At 52.0% G+C, this 20,902-nt stretch overlaps 2 protein-coding genes across 2 annotated transcripts; both read right to left on the bottom strand.

Annotated features, from left to right (window-relative positions):
• Positions 1-429: 429 nt before the first annotated feature.
• CFAP251 (cilia and flagella associated protein 251) lies at positions 430-16,627 on the bottom strand. Its single transcript, XM_063416369.1, has 22 exons — positions 16,429-16,627; positions 15,745-15,944; positions 15,471-15,555; positions 15,205-15,311; positions 14,921-15,061; positions 14,625-14,734; positions 14,052-14,160; positions 13,539-13,619; positions 13,144-13,221; positions 12,677-12,721; positions 12,140-12,357; positions 11,461-11,634; positions 9,373-9,620; positions 9,134-9,282; positions 8,445-8,618; positions 8,004-8,188; positions 7,380-7,494; positions 7,041-7,204; positions 4,710-4,800; positions 4,360-4,507; positions 842-943; positions 430-470 (listed from the first exon to the last, which is right to left on the bottom strand). Exons 1-22 carry the CDS (start codon positions 16,610-16,612, stop codon positions 430-432), a joined length of 2,949 nt encoding a protein of 982 aa, XP_063272439.1. The 5' UTR covers positions 16,613-16,627.
• A 568-nt stretch (positions 16,628-17,195) lies between these two features.
• On the bottom strand, positions 17,196-20,837 carry PSMD9 (proteasome 26S subunit, non-ATPase 9). The gene is made up of 6 exons (XM_063416316.1): positions 20,678-20,837; positions 20,478-20,580; positions 19,595-19,788; positions 19,055-19,156; positions 18,463-18,551; positions 17,196-18,138 (listed from the first exon to the last, which is right to left on the bottom strand). The coding sequence occupies exons 1-6, from the start codon at positions 20,789-20,791 to the stop codon at positions 18,111-18,113; spliced, it is 630 nt and encodes a 209-aa protein (XP_063272386.1). The 5' UTR covers positions 20,792-20,837; the 3' UTR covers positions 17,196-18,110.
• Positions 20,838-20,902: the final 65 nt, after the last annotated feature.

Genomic DNA, 20,902 nt, shown 5'->3' with positions numbered 1-20,902 from the left:
TAACAACACAAAACACACAGAAGCAATGTCAAAATGGCTTTCCAGTAAAATTTATAAGCAGCAATAAGTGAATGAAATGTTTTTAAAGATATATGAAGGGATCATGGCAAAGTGATGGTTTACTAGCCTGATACTTTATGTGTTTATATCACGGATTAAACCTGTCAAATCAGTGTGTCTCACCTTGCAGCAGGTCCCTGCCTCAGAGGAGTCGTGAGACAACTTTTTCTCTTGGTCGATTTGATGTGATTTAGGATCCTGAGGGATCCAGGGATTTCAAAGTTCCCTTCAGGAGCAGCACCTTTACTGCGTGGGGCTCATTGCCAGTGACCCTAAACAGATGCTGTTCCAAACTGGTGGGGACTGGGACACGAACTGTACAAAAATGCTATTCCAATTACAATGGGCAATTAAATACAGCCACTCGGCTCAAATCAATGCTGTAATTTGCTGTTCCAGACTGGTGTAGACTGGGACATAAATTGCAGACAAATGCGGTCGTTACCAACAGCTCTGTTACAATGGGCACAGCGGCCTGGGTGAAACCAGCACTGGGATTTCCCTGTGTGTTTCTAATTTCAGTTCCAGCCAGCAGATAAACAGCAATGTAATCTTGTCAGGCCCCAGTTATAGTTCATTGTCCATTTATTTTTAGATACACCCATGCAATTGCTGCGTGGATGAAGGACAGTCTGTAGCTCTGTGACTATTTTTGCAATCCCATCTGAGCAGTTTTGGCAGCTCTCGTCCTAACAGGGTAAATGGGTTTGAAATTTAAATGAGTCCATTTGGGAGTTGAAACAATCCTGCTGCTGTGCTGTGTGGAATGCTAATCCTGTACCTGTGGGATCGCAGGTGTCCAGTTCAGATCCCCCTTCCCTGGGTCTCCTGGCCAGCAGGCTGGTCAGACACTCAGCCAGCTCCTCCTCTGTCATCTGCTCCCCTGCACAAAACAGCACCACCAGCCCGTGGGTTATGGGGTTGAGAGCACAAAAACTCAAAAGCAGCTCAAATTAGAGTAACAGGACAGTTCAAAAGAGGATCTGGCTTCTCTAGATAGAGACATGTACACTGCCAACTAAAACTCATAATCCCAATACAGGAAAATCCTAAGGAAAATTGCTCTTCCCTATAGCTTTTTGGGGAAAAAAGTCAATCAGGGGGAGAAATTCTGATGCAGACAGCTCTTTAAGCAACATTGCACTAGCAGGGGCTTGAACTTCTATTCCCACTGGGGAGTTCCTGGCACAGACCACAGTCCCTGTAGCCATCTTCATGCAGAGGAAGAGAAAGGTGGAGAAAAGTCTTGATTTAGTATCTTGGAATAACATGGACATAGCACTTGTTCCCAGTCAGTGGTTGGCTCATGCCCTGGAGCATGAGGTTATAGATCTGTTATGAAACTGTTCTATCTGATGTACCTATTTATGGGTGTTCACACCATCTGTATAAATAGCTAACCTTTCTCACACTGGTTGAATCAGTGGTTTCCAAGGATCTTTGTGGCAAGGAGTCTTGCCAAGTGATGTGCTGAGTAAACCAGCATTTCTCTTTACCTGTTCTAATGCTCAGCTGCACTTCTACACCAGAAGTAAGACAATAGAAATTTGTTATCAGCATGGCACTGGCCACAAGCTTATTAACACCCACATTTATGGTGTTCTCCCTGACTAAATTATCCCAGCTTTTCAATCTTTCACACAGATTCAGCCCAGGACCAATTTCATCTCTCCTTTCTTGTCTCCCTTTTATCAGTTTTACACTACTTTTCCAAAGCCTGTGTGACTGGAAGAGAGAACAGCAATTCAGATAAGGGCACACAGGGAGAAGGATACATTTTGCCAAGATCCATACTTATCATTTAACAGCTGAGATACCTCAGGCCAGCAGAGATTTCCAGAGCAGTAAAAGAAGCACAGCTGGGACAAGACATGTGATTATTCAATTTAAAATCTTAAGGCAGGTGGCTCCTCATGCCTGCCCTGGTTACCAGGTTCTCATTCCAGAATAATTTCTTGCTGCAGGGAAAAAGTTCTGAAATTGCAGGCAGAACTAGCAAGCATGAAACTGATATTAGAAACAAAATAACTCACCTCTGCACTGAAGCAGTGACAGGAAGTCTCCTCTGTCAATAACTTTGTCTCTCTTCTTGTTATCATAACCAAGAACCTGAAATGCTCTTTCTATGGTTTTCATTGACAAGCCAAGTGCAGGTCTATGATTTATATAAAGTTTGATAAAATCGTCTAAATTGATTTTTGTCACTTCTTCTCCAGTATCCGCATACTTGCTGAATTTTACTTCATTTATCATTTCTTCAATCTAGAGATCAAGACAAGGCAGATTGTTTCGTGATTTATTTTGAAGAGCACTGGGCCAGTTTCCGATCCCCTGAATCCCAACACCCCCGGACCGTGCGTGTGTTGGTGCCATGACCACACCCCAGGAGGAAGCTGCACTCAGCAGCTGAGGATAGGAATGGTCACACCTGCTGACATGGCAATAACAAGATAGATGGGGGTTACACATGCACAGTCATTCTGGATTTCCTCTCTCGTGACAGGCACTCGGTGACCCTGCAGCTGTTACCGGCACCTTGGGCACAGCTGTGTCTCCACTCTGGGACAGTGGGCAGGCAAAGCACAAAGCAGTAAACACACCACCCTTGCTCTGCAAGCACACACACGAGGGTCCCGACAGAACCAGCCTGCACACCCTGACTGGATAAGAAATCCTATCTTCCTCTGCTCTTCCCCATGTCTAGGGGAGTTCAGGCGCTGCACGAGCCAAATCCAAAATGTGCTCCATGGGGCTGACACCCTGCACTGCTGGATCCCTCACTCTCCTCTCGGACAAACAGGCAAGCACTGGCTGTGCTGGATAGCAGTGGTTTTCCTGAAGTCTGGTGCTGTGAGTCAGCCCAGTTGGCAGCTGTGCAGATGTGTGTCCAAAAGGCAGCATCTGCTGCATGCCCTCATTGTGCTTGCAGCCCCTTCAGAGATACACAGGCAGCAGGGAGACGCCGGGAGAGCTCCCCGTGCCAACACGTACCAGGCCTGCTCCCCGGGAAGGGAGGCTGATGCAAGATCTCCCCAGGGAGGACTTTGCATTCAGCCTTGGGCCTTTGTCCTTGTGTCACAAGTTTTTCCACTGAATGAAGCCCAGGGAAGAGGGAAATCTCAGCCTTATATTTTTCCTGTAGTGAATGTCACGCCAAGCAAGAAGAGTCATTTTCACTCGGCTCTGGCTGATCTGGGATTAGGTTTTATATCAACCCCACTGAACTACAAAAGAAAAACACCAATTCCCAAAAGCTTTGCTAGTCAGCCCAAGCTGCCTTTTCTTCCTCCTGCTTTTCTTTTATTAAAACACTCTAGAGAGAGATGAACCTTCTCTCTGGATTTATTACTGATTGTAGGTTGCCTGGTTTCACAACAGCTCAGCACCTCTGTTTCCATACCTGAAATGCTGTTTATGTTTTAATTTGGAGAAGTGTGAGGCATTCTAAGTTATTATTCCAGAGACATTTCCCAAGGGAATATGTTTTCTGTGTCCTCAAGAGGCAGTAATGTAATAACCCAAGGAAAAGATCTAACACAGTATGAAGAGATAACAACACCTCAGCTTGGCACCAGGGCAAAGCAGTCCCAGCTCAGATGAACTTTTGCTGGGGCTCCAAAGTGAGTCAGTTCAGTGGTGGCTGTGGCAAAGGTCCTGCCTCCCATCTGGCAGAGCATCCCTGGGCAGATGGGGTGGCACAGAGTCACAGCAGTGCCTCAGCAGCCTCAGGCTCCTGTGCCATGGCAGAGATGAGCACAGTCCCCCCCGCAGGAAGGCTGAGGGAGGGCAGTGATGCACCTCTTCCCTTGGGAGAGCCTCTGCTGCGGTGACAGGCTGGAGCTGGTGCTCAGAGGCCGTTATTCAAATCTCCTTGCTTCAGACTCAGTCATGCCAGGTTACACATTACAAATGAGGTTTGTACACAGTACAAACTGCCTTGGAGAAACAGCCACACAAAGGGGAAGAAGCAGCACCCTTATTAAATCAGTTCTCTCTGCTGTAAAATTTTGACCCTGAGGTTGCCTTGTTGAACAACTCTGAGCTGTCAAGCTTCAGGTTTGCTCAGCCTTCCTCTGCAATTGCCCAACTTGCTAGCAAGAAAACTCTTTTAGGAATTTTCTGCCTGATTCTGACCACTACTATATTGATGCAGACCAGATAAAAATACACTGAAAACCAATAAATATATCCCGGAGCCATCCAGCATGGCAATGATCAGAATCTAACCCTTAGAACACTTGGGCAGTGCAATCAGTCTTGCTCTTTCTCCTTTTAATAACAAGAATAAAAACAGCTGACCAACCTCTTTCTCTGATGGATAGAATCCTATTGCTCTCATTACAGAAGGAATTTCCTCCAAGGGAATATGTGTTGACACCTGTCTCTTCTCAAGTGTGTCGATACCTTGTCTGCACAGCTGTATGTAGTAAAAATAGTCCTCCAGTTCCTGCCAGGTATTCAAACAAACACTGCAAATTTCAGTTACCAACAGGCACAGAAGATAAGGCTCCTTTTAGGGTTTACTAACAGCCATATCAATGAGATTGCTGTTAAAGGAGAGCTGGACAAAACATAAAAAAATGTCAGGCCTGTATAAATTAAACTCCAGCCAGATGTGGCCAGACAGCGTTCACGGTGAGCATAATTACCCTGAAGAATTTGCCTTCTCTGCCGCCATCCAGGAGTTTGTAGAATGGGATCAAGTCCTCCCCACCCAGGAAAGCAGCAGCATCCAAGCCTCTGGCAGAAGTGGAGGAAAGAAGGTACAGGAAGGGTTCATGTGAGGAGAGCTTTCACAGTTCTCTTTCTAGTCATTGTTCACAGACACTTTCAATAAATAAAATCCCCAGGCCTCAGAATTCAGGAAAGAAAAGCACTGCCTTGAACCTTGTGCTATTTTATCATCAGCTGCACTTCTGCAGCATATTTCATACCCAGGTTTTACATACAATAGCACAGTGTGGGAATTAATTATTACTGAATGGTGCTCTTGTTTAGTGGAATGAGTACAGGGCTGGGAGCCAGGAGCTTTTCCATGGACTTGAACTTGGTGTCTGGCATTTGGCTTTTCTGCTTCCTTATAGAGACATTGAGGGAGATGAATTAGCTAGATCAGCATTTTGAACATGCAGAGAAGGCTGGGCCTTGGTGTTTGCAATAAACCACACAACTCCCTGTTCCTTGATCCAACACATTTTTCCCCAATAACTCAGTGCAATCCATTACCCGACTTCCTCTGCCGTGGCGGGCGACGGAGTCGCAGGTGCAGTTTGCATTAAACTGAAAGTGCCTGAGTAGCCACCTCTCTGTTTCAATTTCATAGGCAGTTGGAGCCAAAAGAATCCCTTTGGCTTGTGCAGATGTAAAAAGAAACCAAGCCTGGAAGTGCAATCATGGCATAGCACTGCCACATAATACCCCATGCCTGGCAGCCAGGCTGCAGCTTTCACACACACCTCTGTAGTGCTGCCTCCACTGGGGTTTTTTTGCAAGCTTCATGCTTTTTTCATAATTAAGTTATTTGGGTATTAAACACAGTGGAGATTCACAAGATGCCAGAAGCAGCAATAAAATGATAATTAGCTCATCAAAACTTCGCTCCAAAAACAAATTACATAGAAATTCAATGTTGCCTGGACTCTGGCCAACCATTATAAAGAAGGATCATTTATATTCTATTGCCTTCCTTAAAATGTCGCTTATCCTGACCCCCGACTGTTTAAGCCACACAAAGTGGAAAAGAAAATAAATAAACCCATTGCTTTCCCACTCAGGTTTCCTTTGTTCTGGCACATGAAGGTGAGCTGGCATGGCACTCCTTGGGCTTTTCTCAGAGTGAATGCTACCTGAAAAATGTGTTCTTTGCAGGACCAGCATGTGTCTTAACCATAAAGCCTCGGTCCTAGGAAGGTGAGGGACAGTGATGTTTCCCAGGTGCTCATCAAATGGCAAACACGGGAGCAAGGGCTAAAAGCCAGCTCCCATGGAGTTATTTCCCAGAAACCAGGAGACACCAGTGCTCTCTGCTAGGAGGGTGTTGTGCAGGATTTGAAAACAAACAAAAAAACAACAGCATAGACAATGCCACACTATCCTAACTCTGCCGTGGACTGAGCTCCCTTCCCAGTCCCTGAAGTTCCATGGTGGCCTGACAGTTTCCATGCCATTCACAGCTGCCTTGCTCTGTTTCTGTGTACAAATTATCTACTGGGCACCTGCAGCCGTGAGGGAACAGTCTGTGCCCCAAACATGTATTGCATTTAGCAGCTTTGGTCCTTGACATGCCAACAAACCAAAATATCTATCCTGCCTTTGCTGTGTTACCTTCCTGTCATGTGGGAGCATGCCTGGCACCACTGCCCAAGGGATCTGGCAGAGGGAAACCTGCAGAGGATGGCGTAAGAAACCTGGCAGGTTTCATCCCTGATGCTCTGGGCCAGAGCCTGGAGATCCTCCCTTGTTAAAGCGGCCTCCACTCTTCAACCACCCCATTTACTGTAGGCCATTTTTTCATGTAAGCAAAGCTTTATAGGATTAGGGTGGCTTGTCCTAAATCCAGTCTTCAAACACAGGGGGGATTTCCCAGCAAATTCCTATCCCATTTGGAGAGCAGAGACTTTTGTATCAACAGCTGCCCTGTGGGCTCCTTCTGCAGCCAGTGCTGCTCCTCTGGTCCCTGCCTAACCCTGGCAATCTCCCATCACCCTGGCCAGGCCCTCAAAAGGATCACAAAATCCTCTGCCCAACTTCTTACCATTTGGGCACCATTTCCCAGACCGAAGTATTGTTTAGGCATTATGGCCACCCCTCTGTCAGGTTTGCTGGCATAATCCCTCCTACATCACAGAGAGGGGAACAAAACCCCCCAAAATACGTCCCTTCTGTTTCAGCTGCCACCCCACGTAGCTTCTTGGGGCCCAACGGGTGGGCCAAGCAGCTGTGGAAAGCAGTTACAAGATTCTTTTCCTGCCATGACTCACTGTAGGTTGACCTTCCATTTCATGAAAGTGCGCTCCTTTCCCCCGGCTGTAAAGACGTAACGCCCGTCGTGGGAGATGGCAAAGTCAGAGGCACCGTCCGGGTGGCAGATGAAGGCTGAGGACCTGTGGGGGTTGCCATCCACAGGCAGCTTCTGCAAGCCCACCTGTAAGGGAAGAGGGAGTCTGGGAGGGCTGAGGGTCACATTCTCTTCCCCAGGAGCTTGCTCGGCTCTCAGGCAGGACCAGCCTACACGTGGTTTCATCTTCCATGGAATTCCCATGGTGCTGCCAGCTCTGCAAGTGGGGGCTCTTGTAGAGCTGGGCAGGTGGGGTCTGTACCTTGTCCTTTGTAATGTACACCAGGTAGTGTTGCTGGGGGTCTGCAGAGCTTGTCCTAGGGAGGATTTGTATCTTCTCCAAGGGAGAGCCATAGGTTGGTCCCAAAAGGGTCTTTCTAAAGGCAAACAATGTATTTATCCACTCTAGGCCACCCAAAACATTTTTCCCCTCTGAACAGAGCAGCTGTTGTGTGGAAGGAAGGGGAGATACAGGAGGTGTGCAGAGGCTTGGTGCTATTGGCTGAGAGAAAAGGATAGGACAAGGTCTCTGGCTAGAAGGGACTACACTGGGGCTCAGAAATTAATTTGGTGATGAGGGATTCTTATGCTTTGCTCATGTGGATTCCTGTCTCTTTATCTGATGTCTGACTGCAACATCTCGGGTCCAACATGCTGAGCAGACCAAGATCCACCTGCAGCACAACCTTGCTAAATGACACATTAGTGAACAGCAGAGTGGGCATAAGAATGGAGTGACCTGAGGGCTCTAGAGCCATCCCAAGATCTGCGTCAGAGATGGAAAATCACATGCACATGGGTGGGAGTATGGTGGTCATCAGACCAAGGAGATCACAGGGTCAGGAGCAGGCTCCCAGGCAATGGCAGGCCTGAATCAATCCTCTACCTGCACACTTTGGTCCTTGTGTTGTAGAGCTTCATTTTGTAGCAGTTGTTGGCAGTGAGGAAAAAGGACTCGGTGCTGAGCTCTGGGTACCAGGTCAAGCACAGGGGCACTGCAGCCTGCTCCAGCCTGTCCCTGTGTGTGACCACCAAGTGGTCCTTGATGCTGCTGTTCAGGTCATATTCAACCTGGAGGGAAGACAAGGAAACACAGCAACTCCCCTGTGGTCTGCCCTGCACCCTTGACCTTGTGGATTCACTGGATTTGCGTCTCCTGGAGAAGCCACAGTAGGAGAGCCCCAAGACCAGGCTGAGAAACAACCCCCAGCTCTGGAGCTGGTGGGGAAAGAATTGGGAACCATGGAGTCTCCTTTGATGGCCTTGTCCAGCCCCACCCCTTTAACCACAAATCTTCAGTGTCCTTTAAACTTTAGCATCAACCCACCAGCTGCCGGTCCTCCCCGAGGCTCAGCAGCCTGGGCTCCTTGCTGTCTGCGTGCACCCCAAAGAGGATGCTCCGGATGGGTTTGTAGTGGGAGTCCAGCCCTGCCAGGTGCTCCCAGCATCTGCTCCCATTCTGCAGGACTCTCTTGTAAACAATCACTGAGTAGGTCTCATCCTGCAACAACAGCAAAAAGGTCAGCGAAGGGAACCTTTTTCTTTGCACAGATCATCACCAGGTGCTACAACCTCTGAGCCAAACTGTTTCAACGTTGCCTCAATACTGCTACACCGCGACATGGGACTGAGGGAGCAGCCCCCTCCCAGAGCACCAGCCGGGAGGAAATCCCTGCTCCAGCCCCTTCTTCAGATGGATGCAGAGCTCAGACTTGTCACTAAAGTTAGGGACGGGTCACTGCTAGCAGCGGATCTGCGGAGCCGCTGTGACTGGTGACGTTTTTACAGAGTGACTCCTCAAGCCAGGAAAAGCATTTCAGAGTCAGGAGGCCCCAGGGGAGGAACAGCCCTCTGCCCTGCTCGCTCTGCATTTCGGAGTCACCGAGCCCCAGGGGAGGGACGGCCCTCTGCCCTGCTCGCTCCGTGCCTCGCAGGGTGACCGGCAATTCCCAGTCCCTCCCAAAGCTGCCCCGCGAGCAGCACATGTAAATCACCGAGCGGAAAAAACAAGCTTACAGCTGTTGCGAGGTACTTGGAATCGTGAGAGAAGCTGATGTGAGTCACGGGACCTTGCGAGAACTGGAATTTCTCGCAGATGGACTGAAGGGAAATTGCATCAAGGATGTAAACGCTTCCATCAGTAAAACCAGCAGCCAGAAAATAACCTGGAAAGCAGACCAGAAAACACACAACACCATCACTCCTCCCAGGAAGGCCAGTGCTTGGCACATGGGGACGTCACAGGGCTGGGATACCTTGACGATCGTAGCATAAGCACTGGATGCCAGCCTCAGTGAATATCCTGCTAACGAGGTACCGGGTCTGCTTGTATTCCCACACCTTCAGCAGCCCACAGTGACTCCCCACAGCCACGAGTGGCTCCTGCGGGTGGCAGGCAATGGCATTCACAGCTTTCTTTGCCTCTTGCATGATTCTTTCAAAGTTTGTGCTGTCTGTTGCAACATGGAACATGGTTGCATCAGAGGTTGAAAGGATAAAGTTCCTGTTTAGTGTGAGAGAAACAGAATTCGATGAATCAGACCAACTGGCTCATGTCTCTCCAAGCTGTATTACACGTCAGTCTCTTTTTGGCAAGTTAGCTGGACAATCACTTCTGTTTTGTGATACACAGTATGCAAGCGCTCCTTGACCTGGAAGGCAAGTGGCACTTTGTATTCATGACCTGGGAAATGGCCATGAGAAGACCCTGGAGCCAGTTCCATTTTCTATTTGGCTAGGCAAGCCAGAGGATGAATAACATCTGGGGAGCTCCTGCGTTTGGAACTCACTGGTGTGTGAGATGGACAAATGAACAATTGAAGATGCTCTGAATGGGCTTTTGCCGTGGCCAAGGTCAGAGGGCAGTCCCTGTCTGCTCACTTGACTAGCACAGCAGAGAGGTTTCACCATGTGACTGGTGATGTGTGAAGCAGACAGCTGGATAATTATTCACATTACAGCACAAACATGTACAGTTTCAGTCTGCCTGATAGAGAGTCTGAATAAAAAAAATTAAAAGGGACAAGAGAGGACCACACAGAAATCCCAGAGTGGTTTGAGTAGGAAGGGACCTTAAAGACCATCTTGTTTCAACACCTTCCACTACACCAGGTTACTCCAAGCCCCATCCAACCTGGCCTTGAACAATTCCAGGCATGGGCCATCCACAGCTTTTCTGGACAACCTGTGTCAGGACATCACCACCCTCACAGTGAGGAATTTCTTCCTATATCCCATCTAACCCTGCCCTCTGTCAATTTTAAGCCATTCTTCCCTTGTCCTGTCACTCCATACCCTTGTTCACAGTCTCTCTGCAGCTGTTTTGGAGCCCGTGAGGCACTGGAAGGTGCTATCAGGTCTCCTTGGAGCCTTCTCCAGGCTGAGTCTAGGAACTGCACAGACAGACAAGAGGGGAAGCACAGCCTCTTTGCCAGCTGTTCCATCACAGCCACCAGTTTATGCACATCTGGCCCAGGCCCTGATGGACTCTGCACCCCTTGCGTGCCTTGGCTCTCCAACCATTCCTAATCCCACCAGCCTCTGGGGTGAGCTCAGGCCTTCCTTTTGGTTTTCTGCCTTTGGTACTGCCCAGAGCAGCTGCAGGTGGCAGGAGCTGCAGCAGCGACCCAGGAAGAGGGATGAGACAACAGAGACCAACAGGGGATCCAAACCATCCCCAGGACACTGCTCCAGGCTGGAGAAGAATCTGTCCCACATGGCCCTTTGGAAAACACGCAGAGTTTGTCAGGGAAGCCTTAACAGGAGTGACAGACGTGGTTTGCAGGCTGGATGGAGCCACACCACAGCTTCATCTGGCCTGCAGACTCCCTGTAAATCCTCAGGCACAGCTACGTCACACAGAGGGACAGAGAAGGGCTGGTGACCCGTCAGTGTGGTACAACCTGCGCCGGTGCCACGGCCCCGATTAGCTTGCCAAGCCATGATAAAATCCAAGTGGATATAGCCATCCCTGGGAGGGGTTTAAGGGGGGATTAAGGGGCCCAGTGAGAGCTGGAGGCTCAGCATTAGCACTGCCTGGTGTGCCGGGTACGTGACAGAGAAGCTGATCGCCACCGTGCCTGCACTAACGCCGTGTCTGCGCCAAGGCATCACCTCAGGCTTAGAGTCTGGCATGTGCTGGAGCCCACCCACACTCCCTCCCTCTCCTGCCTCCCTCTCCTGCCCAGGAGCCTGGGCACAGGGCTGAATCCTGCTCTAGAACAGGCAGAAGCTCATGGAGCAGCTCTCACTGACCACTTCCCCAGATCTCACTGACCACCTCCTCAGCTTTCAGCTGCAAGGCAAACACAGGAGAAGACCTGGGTTTGTAAAGAGACACTCACCTGGTGAGAAAGGGACAGCTGCTGCCTGGGAGGCCACTGGGAGGATCACGAAGGATTTTGGAGAAGGAGATGGACTGGATGGGACCCACTTTGTCGTGGCTGTAGATGGCGAGGAGCTGCAGCTGCCCATCGTAGAATTTAACCTGCCCTTTCACATCACCTGTGACTATACAGCTGCAGGGAAGGGAAAATTACTAACCAATACACTGACTGACAACTCCCGAATATTTCTTGGGGAGCGTCCTTGGGTGGAAGCAAATCTCTCCCCTATTTCTCTGCACAAGCGCACGAGCAGAGCCCTGCACAGATGAGCAGGAGAAAGCCAGGGTTGTGCAGAAACCAGTGGCTCTGCTGTGACCCTGCCGTGTCCCTGCCGTGTCCCCAAGGCTGTCGCGGCGTTTGGTGGCTGTCTGCTCCCTCTGCCGGTAGCGGCCGGGAGGCTGAGCCACTGTCTGAGCTACCCCAGCAGAGCTGGCATCGCATCACCACGACTTTTCAACCTCATTTCCACCCCCAGGCAAATCCATTGCTGGAAAATGACTCAAAAACCAGCAGCACTTTCCTGCATGAGTGACCACGCTGCCAAGCGACTCAAAACTCCAACATTATCTCTGCCTCTCCTACAGCTGAGGTACCTGAGGACTGTACCTGAAGCTACTTAAAAGGGCTGCCCCGTTACCTCTCCAACACTTGGAGCACGGTAAGACTCTCCTCCTGCATTGACACCACTTTGGTGGCTGTTATTCCGTGGGGTTTGGGTGGCAGTTCCTCGGGGAGAGTGCGGGGATTGTCCATGTCCCACACCACCAGCTTCCCAGCCAAGGTGCCCGTCAGAGCTTGGGTGTTGTTAAAATGGAAAACCGACTGGCTGAACTGTCCCACCAGGCACTTGAAGGTCTGTGGAGACAGCAGCCAGGCTGTGTTCTTATCCCAGAGCTGGCTCTGCCCTCCTCAAGCAGAGAGGTTTCTGCTTGGTCCTTATGACATTCCCTTCCTCCCCCATGGCAGGGCAAGAGACAAGAGCCCCAGGAGAAAATGCAGCAGGGCCCCTTGGAGAGAGAGCCCTGCTTGAGCAAACTTGGCCTGTCCCAGTCAGAGGGGGACAGCCTGGGGCCATGGCCACTGTTTTTGCTTAAGGGGATGGGGAGGGACAGTGCTGCTGCCAGCAGGAAAGCCAAGAGGGTGACACGCTGTGGTCCCTCCCTGCCATGCTCACCTGGTTGCTCAGGAATGGTGCCCCATACTGCAAACCAGAGTCATCCTGGGGAAAGCAGAGAAAACATCCAGGACAGGATTTTGGAACTGAGCTCTGCAGTGCCAGCATGTCCCCGCCCCACACTGTGGTGACCAGAGCAGGGCTCCTGGGGCAGAAAGGCTCCAAGGTCTTCCAGAGAACACAAAACATTCTCTCCTTCCACCTGCTTCTTTCCAAAAGCTGCTGAATGGCACAAGACCCATGGGAAAGCAGGAGTGGGAGAGGTGAAGAGCATCCCTGCCACAGCTGGGCCTGACCAGTGTGGGATGGAGGGAGTGTGATACTCTGTCCAGACCACTTTGGGATCTGGCAAGGGCAGGGAGCAGGGACAGAGTGTGACCCCAGTTGTGGACAGATACCCAGCCCCTGAGCCCCGCTGCCTCCTCCTTTCTGGCACCAGGAACATGACTTCCCACATCCCTACTTACCCACAGGTAAAATATCATCTGGGTTTTGCTGTTGCTGATGAACTCATGGGGATTCTGAGGGTTAAAAATGACATAATCCTGAAATTCAAAGAATTGCATTAGTGCCAAGCTGAGCAATGCTTTCTGCTTTTATCCAAAACCACCTCCCAGCTGCACTGGACTGAAAACAGAGGACACCCCACGCCTGTCAGGCATCAGAGGAACAGGGATGATCCCTTGGGGTGCTCTGCTGCATCAGGGTGTCCCAGGGCTGGGCTGTGATCCTGCCTCTCACCCTCAGCTGATGCCTGCCAGCAGCCCCGTGCTGGATGGGGACATGGGGGTACAGGGGGGAGCAGGTGAGGATGGGGCTGCCCAGTCCAGCCCTTCTGCCCCCCTTGGCCATGGTCACATACCTGATGCCCAAATTCAGGCTTCAGCTCTATGCTGCATATGGCTTTCTCTGTGGGCAAAGTCCATTGCCAAACACAAACTTTCTGAAAGAGAAGGGAAGAAAAATCCAAGGAGGACTTGTGGCCTTCTGGGAGGTTGGGGGAGTCAGGTAAATCCCAGTTCCCACCACTGCAGGGGCTGGTGTGGCCTAAAAGACTGGAGCAGGGTAAAACCCAGCACAGCCTGGCAAGCAGAAAGCTTAATTTCAGGCAATAATGCTGGAAATTGCTTAGATGAAAGTGATGAAGTCAGAAGCTTTTATCCCAAATTAAGATCCAATTTTTCAACTCTGAAGCATTCACATTAATGAAAGGTCTGTCTTCTAATGGCTCAGCAAAAACAAGGCATCAATCTGCAACCCCGCTCCCACTCTCTCCTGCTCTCCCCATCTGAATTTCCACCTCCCCTCTGCTGCACTGCAAAAACTTCCAGGTCTCTATCCTGCAAAGCTATAAAAGAGGAGAAATTCTCTTCACCTGCACAGCAGCTGCACTAATGGTCACCAAATACTTGGCATCCTGGGAAAGGGCAATGGCACAGACCCCGTCCTCGGAATGACTCTCGAAGATGGTGTGCACGGGTACCCTGCGGAGCAGAGACCTCATAGGTGCTCCTGGCAGCACAGGAGGGTCAAGGCAGTCACTTGGCAAAGTCTGTGGCACAACCCACCCACCCTGCTCTGTGTGGAAGAAGGGACGGAGGGAGGGAGGCTGCAAACACTGGTGCTGCCACAGGCTGGTGTTCAGTGTCCCGTCCATCCCTTCCTCCCAGGTAAATGGAACTGGGAAACAACTCACCAGAGATCTTGGAAGATCCTGCAGCATGGAGATGTGATGTACTTAGTCTGGGGGAGCTCAGCCCCATCTCAGTGTCCCATGGATGTGGGTGATATAAGGATGATGAAGGACTTGGTTTGGTTTATGTTTCTTTGCTGCTTTATAATCTGTCCCTGTGTTCTCCCATTTTGCTCTCAGCTGAGACTGGAGTCAGTCCTGAGTGATTTACTGGACACAGGGGGTTTCCAAAAGAGGAGGTTCCTGGGAGCTTACCCAGAGTAGGAGTCCCACACCATGATCAGAGCATCTGGCCCTCGGTCGGCAGTGGCGACCCAGCGTTTGTTCTCACTCACACACAGGCAGGAGATGACATTCGTGTGGCCCTGGGGGAGGGAAGCAGCAAAGTGCCTTGGAGGCTGCAAACCTGGGGCTGTTTTGTTCGTACCTGTTGTATGGGCTCTGCTGGGTTTGGTTACAGGTGACCCCTGAGCACAGGGCACCAGAAAGAGAGATGGAGGGAGGGGGTTCAGGAGAAGGGGAGGAGGGAGATGCTCAGCTGTGTGCCTGACCTGCAGGAGGAACTGCTTGTTCCTCAGGATATCGTGGATGACCACTATGTGGGAGGAGACGTACAGGAGTACCCAGTCCTCCCCGTCCATCAGGCTGTGCACAGCCAGGCTGCTGTTGTAGCCAAACACCCAGGACAGGACCTGCAGGGAAGAGGCAGCTCCTGGCTCTCAGCAGCCGGGACAAAAAAGGCACACCAGGTCTGTGGGGTGATGGAAGAGGGCGGGGCAAGAGGGCCGGGTGCCTGGTGGACCATCCCGTTGGCACTGTGCCCATTGGTACTCACAAGGGAGTAAACGCTCCTGTCTCTGGTCTTCCCGAACAGCATCCCTGGCGAGGCTGCCCACACCAAGCTGCCAGAGCCTTGATGCTGTGTGTGCTTCTCCCCGTAGCCTGAGGGAGGGCTGGAGATGGCTCCCTTGGACTCACACAGTGCTGGGGGTGGCTCAGGGGGTCCAGCACCCTCCAGGCATGATGTCTCAGCACTGCCTTCCCCCAGGGTGCCCTGGCTCCCAGCCCACATGCTGGGCAGGGTGTCTGAGATCCCCATACCTAAAGGAGATGACCGGGGGCACAACGGTGACTCTTCAGTGTCTTTTGGTGCTCTTTCCCTCTCCATGGCAGCAACAAGGGGGTCCTTGAAAAGGAAGAGAGGCTTTGGTGAATGCTGGCTCCTGGGATGGTCTGGGTGGGGACTGCCCTGTGGCTGCCAGGAACCAACCCCAGCACGTCTCAGATCGCAGGGGCTGGTTCCACAGCGATCTGCTCCAGACCCTGTCTCAAACAGGGCTTTCTGTGGTGCTGCCCTCTCCTCCCCAGGCTGTACATCTGTCTCCTGAGCCGTCTGTCTGTCCTGGGACATCTCCCTGGGCTCACTGCTTAGCGCTGCTCTCAGTGGGTTACTCCAGTGTAACTTCACATGGACCGTCCATTCACACCTTTGCCCTCCTCCCAGGGAGCTGGGCTGTGGAGATCCTCTGAAATACTCCCCCCCACACTCTCTCCTAGATTTAGCTGCACAACAACCTGGAATTGGGCACAGCAGGAGAAAGGGGCACTTGTGAAGCTGGGAAATGGATCCCAGGGCACCTTCTCAGCTCCAGTAACACTCCCAGCACAAGCAAGCCCAGTACAGCGGTTACTCCAGCTGAGCGCAGGCTCCCTCCCTCGTCTGCCCGCACACCGCGCCGGGCATGGAAATTTCGCTTTTGGATGGGATTTTGTCACAGTCCCTGGGAGCACAGAGCTGCTCCTGGGCGGCAGCTGCTTCATCTCCGGCTTCACGGGTCTGGATTTGAGCCAACACCGCAACCTTGTGCACAGAAAACTTCCATGGGAGGGGAAGAGGCCCTGGGAAGAACCCTCTCCGGGGCCCGGCAGGCGGGACGGGAGCTCGGGAACCGCGGTCGCCGGCTCTCACCGCGCGCACACCGAGCCGTTCCCAACACCCCTCTTGGCTTCGGTGCCTCCTGCTGTCCCGAGGGACCCTCCCGAGGAGCCCCCCGCTCACCGACACAGCGATCCCCGCGTCTCTGCCTCCGCGACCGCCGTTCCCAGGCAACGGCTGCACCGGCAGCACCGGCTGCGCCACGGCTGCGCCGGGAAACGCCGGGACAGAGGGGAGGAACCTCCTCATCCCCACCGGCTGCACCGGGAAACGCCGGGAGAGAGAGGGGGAACTTCCTCATCCTCATCGTCTGCCAGGAAGAGGCAGTGCTGCCCCCCCGCCCAAAGCAGGGACCCGGAGAACGGAACACTCAGCCCTTCACCCTGCCCAAGCCTAAATCCCACTCCTGGCTGTGACAAAGCCCCTCCTGGCATCGCCGGAGCCATTCGGGACCGAGCCCTCGCCCTGCCCGGGAAATGGGAAGAGGGATCTTTACCCAATGCCCCGCACAAGGAGTTGTCGGCAGCTCTGCTCCAGTGGCTTCCCTGAGCGGGATAAGCTAAGTGGAAGGGAGAAAAATCATCCCCCAACCCCTGCCAGACCCCCACGGTCCCCAACTCTCTGCCAGGAGGGCACTTGCACAGGGAATCCACTCCCAGGGCTCTCCAGGCTCTCACTTCACCCCTGCACATAATCAGCTCCAAACGCTCCCAGCTGCTGACCTCAGCCTTGCTGTTAAGCTCCAATAGTAACAATTCCTAAACTTAATTTGTTTTTCCTTCTGCCCAGAAAGAGCCTCACATTCTGCTGGGAGTGGACAAATTTGTTATCATCTCCCATTACATCCCTGACCCGGAGAGGCTGCCCCAAATGATGACTTCTATGAAAACTGAGAGAGGCAATACTCAAGTTTTATTGTTTTGGGAGACAATTTTGATGTTCAACTGGAAATACGCTTCAAACAAACCAGTCATTTCCAGAATCCTTTCAAACAGTTTATGCACCTGACGTGGTTTAGGAATGGTATTCCTCAATTTACTGTTCCCACTGAAAATACCCCAGACCATGTGCCACTCACCCATTCCCCCACTTTCCTGCAGATGGAGAGGAGAATGGGAGGCACAAAAAGATAAACCCTGTCCTGGCTAGAACCAGGAAAACACCCCAAAATCAACTCCTGCAAATAAACAAATTAAAAAGTAAAACAAAATAGAGAGAGAACCCAGATTAGGAGCACAATGCTTTTATCATGACTAAATATACTACTAGAAGCTCCAAAAGTAGAATTATAACCCCTATTCTTCACCTCATTGTGTTAAACTAACTGGGCATTCCAAAAATCCTTTCTGTATGTTCACTGACTTAAAAGTTGTGGCAACGTGGGGAAGATGAAGTATCAAACTTGCATATCTTTTGCCTGTCATCTTTATGAAAGGCATCAAAAAGTGCTCTAGGACTTTTTAGCATATATTACATGATATTCAGTGAGGAGTTTTAAAGGAGAGAAAAAAGGAATGCTCTGTTATCACCAAACAAGAGCATTTCAAGCTCTTTGGAGCGTGTATCTAGTGAGATTTGGATCTCTCTGGAGCTTTATTCTAAATTGATACAAGGTGGAAGAGATGAGAAGCCACATCTTGTTCCTCCTGACAACCAGTGCAATTCTGAACTGCAGGCAGGCCCTGCTCTGCCAGAGCCCTTCAGGCACCAGAGGTCACAGCAACACCACATAGGGAAGTTTTTAAACCAGATCAGAGTCCACAAAGCAGGCACAAGCTTCAGCTTTATTGTTCTTCAAGCCATGGTCATCTTTGTAAAGGAATGATATTGCAGCTGAAAAAGAAGAGGATAGAAGGAAATATTACATTTCCTTTCTCAATTAAGCACAGAAGATCTGACATGGGATGGATCAGACCCACCACAACCCTCCTCCACTGGTTTCCTCCACCAGACAAACCAGCCACTGAGCTCTTTCTCCCTGTGCTCATGTTTGATGAACTCGACTCCCTGAATTCCTGTGCAGAACCAGCAGCCTGCAGCTCCCTGGTGAGGCCTGTCACAGTGGGCAGTGACACAGCCAGGGCTGGCCCTGCTTGGGAAACGTGCCCTGAGCTGGTGAAAGCCTCTTCCTTTGCAGCAAGTGAAACAGAAGCTCACCCCAGGAGGCCCTTCCCAGCCCAGCGCTTCGGAGTCAGCCCCACGTGCACCCTTCTGCCACCACGGATCACAGTCACACTCAGGGGTCTCTGAAAGAGAGGAAAAAATAAAAAATTAACCAAAATATTTCACTTTTCCATCACAAAGTCGACTCTCTTCTGTCTTCTGCTGAAGCACCAGAACATTAAGCCCAAGGAACTGTTCTGCAGCAGTGCCCATTCCCACTTTTGTGGCTGTAACTCAAAGAAGAGAGTGTTTGGTGTGAAGTCATCTCCAGGAGACCCCTCACTTCCACCACCAAGCACTTAATGGTTGTGGCAGCTCCTCTGGGCAGTCCACGAGGGTGGCACAGCACTGCTGCTGCAGGGAGGCCCCGGGGAGAACAAACAACTCAGTGCTCACAGCAAAGAGCACACACCATTCATGAGCAAATAGCTCAGTGCTGTGAGAAAACAGCACTACAGCAGCACAGAGTGAACCTGGCACTGTTTCTGACACAGAAATGATGATTCTGGAGATCCGAGTTCCATAGAAAAAGCTGTGGCTAACAGAGACAGGCAAGAGAATGCAGGCACAGCAGGAATGAGCTCACCCCCTCGCTGTGCTGCACCACTGTGGCGATGTTCTGCAGGTTCTGGAAGTTGTTTGCATTGACAGATCCAAACTCCACTATCTCATCATCAACTTGAAGTCCCTGGACAGAGATAGAAGAGAGATGAACATCTGCATTCTCCAAAAACAGGTACCATCACAGGAGCATCACCCTTCACCCAGGCACAGGGGGAGAGATCTGCTACAACACTTCTCACACTCAGACAAGAAAACATCACTACAGCCTCTCCAGGGCCACAGGGAGAGGTAAGTGTTCATTCTTCTGTTCCTGTTTAATGGGAAGAGAAATACTGAGGCTGGGAGGGTCAGTGAGGAAGGAGCTGTGTGGTGTTAGGATGCAGCTCAGAGAACACCCATCTCACCCCTGTACAGTGATCAGCCCCTTCACAGACATCCCAACGCGATAAAAAAGCCAGGGACACCCTAACCGAGCCCTTCCCACTTATTAACAGGGGGCAGAGGGAGCCACGAGCTGTGTGGCTGCAGACACAGCCCTCCCCTCGAGCCGTGCCCGCCGTACCGAGACACTGGCGGGAGAGCCCGGGGTGACGGCGTTCACTTTGGCAAAGGCCTGCGGCAGGCTCTGGTTCTGGCTCCTGGCCTCGGCCAACGCCTCCGCCTCATCCTTGGCCTGTTTCTCCTTCTCCCGGGCGTGCAGCTTGTGCAGAGCCTCCTCCACCTGCTTCATCACGGCCTTGTGATCGTTCTGCAAACCTGCGGGTGACACATGAGCACACAGGGAGCTGGAGAGGCTTCCCAAGGGGCTCTCAGCACCCGCTCCCCTCTGCAGCCTGCCCGTCTCTGATCTCAGCAAGAACCTCTGCTGTATCTGCATGGTGCCAGCCCGGCAGATGTTTATCAGTAAAAGACACAGAGAAAACCACCCTGTGAATTTTGGTAAACACGCAAAGGCAGAAGGGCTGGGAGGCCCATGACCCCTTAGAACTCAGTGAGCAGCTGAAGTCTTCTTGCCATAAGATCACCTGCTGTTATGTATGAAGAGAAAAACCCATCCTGAAAGTCAGGGCACTGGGAAAGCCTGGGATGAGATAAATGCCAAGCTGTTTCCTACCCAAATTTTATTCTACAAACAGCACAGGAAAGCCTTGCTGCGTTTCACAGATCCCAAATGGCTCCGCAGCAGTGGCAGAATTTCAGTGCCGCTGCAGCAACACGCGGACAAAAGCATTTCACTGCCTCAGCCCGGGCGGCAGCTCCGAGCACTGAGCAGAAGCACCGGGAAACAGCGCAGCCTGGGCTCCGCTTCTGAGGAATTACAGCGAGCGAGATGGGGGTTCAGAGAATTAAGCGGTGTCAGCGGTGTGTGCCCGGGCAGAGGCCGCGCTTCCCCCGCACATCCCGCGGGATGGGGGGCCCCCGCCCGGTTCCCGTTCCCCGCTCACAGATGATGTTGTGCCGGGCGGTGCGCACTTGGTACAGGTCGATGTCTGCGCGGGGGAAGCCCTCGGCGTCCACCAGCGGCTCGTGCATCCCGACGCCCTTTTGCTGTGAGGGAAGAGGCGGCGGTTGGGAGCGGGCCGGGCCCGCGGGCCCGCACGGCGCCCCCCGGCCCGGCCCGGCCCGGCCCTGCCCGGGCACTGACCCCCTCCAGCAGCTCGTAGCAGGCCTTGATCTGCGCCTCGATCTCGTCCTTGCGCCGCACCAGCTGCTGCACATCGCTGATGGTGACGGGGCGGCCCCCGCCGGGCTCCGCCATGGCCGCGGCCGGACGGGAGCCGGGACGGGCGCGGGGCGGGGCCGGGGCGGGAAATGGGCGGGGTCAATGCAGGGGCGGGGTCAATGAAATGGGCGGGGTCAATGCGGGGGG

The sequence above is a fragment of the Prinia subflava genome, chromosome 19, assembly GCF_021018805.1.
Source record: "Prinia subflava isolate CZ2003 ecotype Zambia chromosome 19, Cam_Psub_1.2, whole genome shotgun sequence".
Lineage (NCBI taxonomy): Eukaryota > Metazoa > Chordata > Aves > Passeriformes > Cisticolidae > Prinia > Prinia subflava.
Note: the sequence above shows the minus strand (reverse complement) of the source record. Positions and strands in the feature narration are given on the sequence as shown.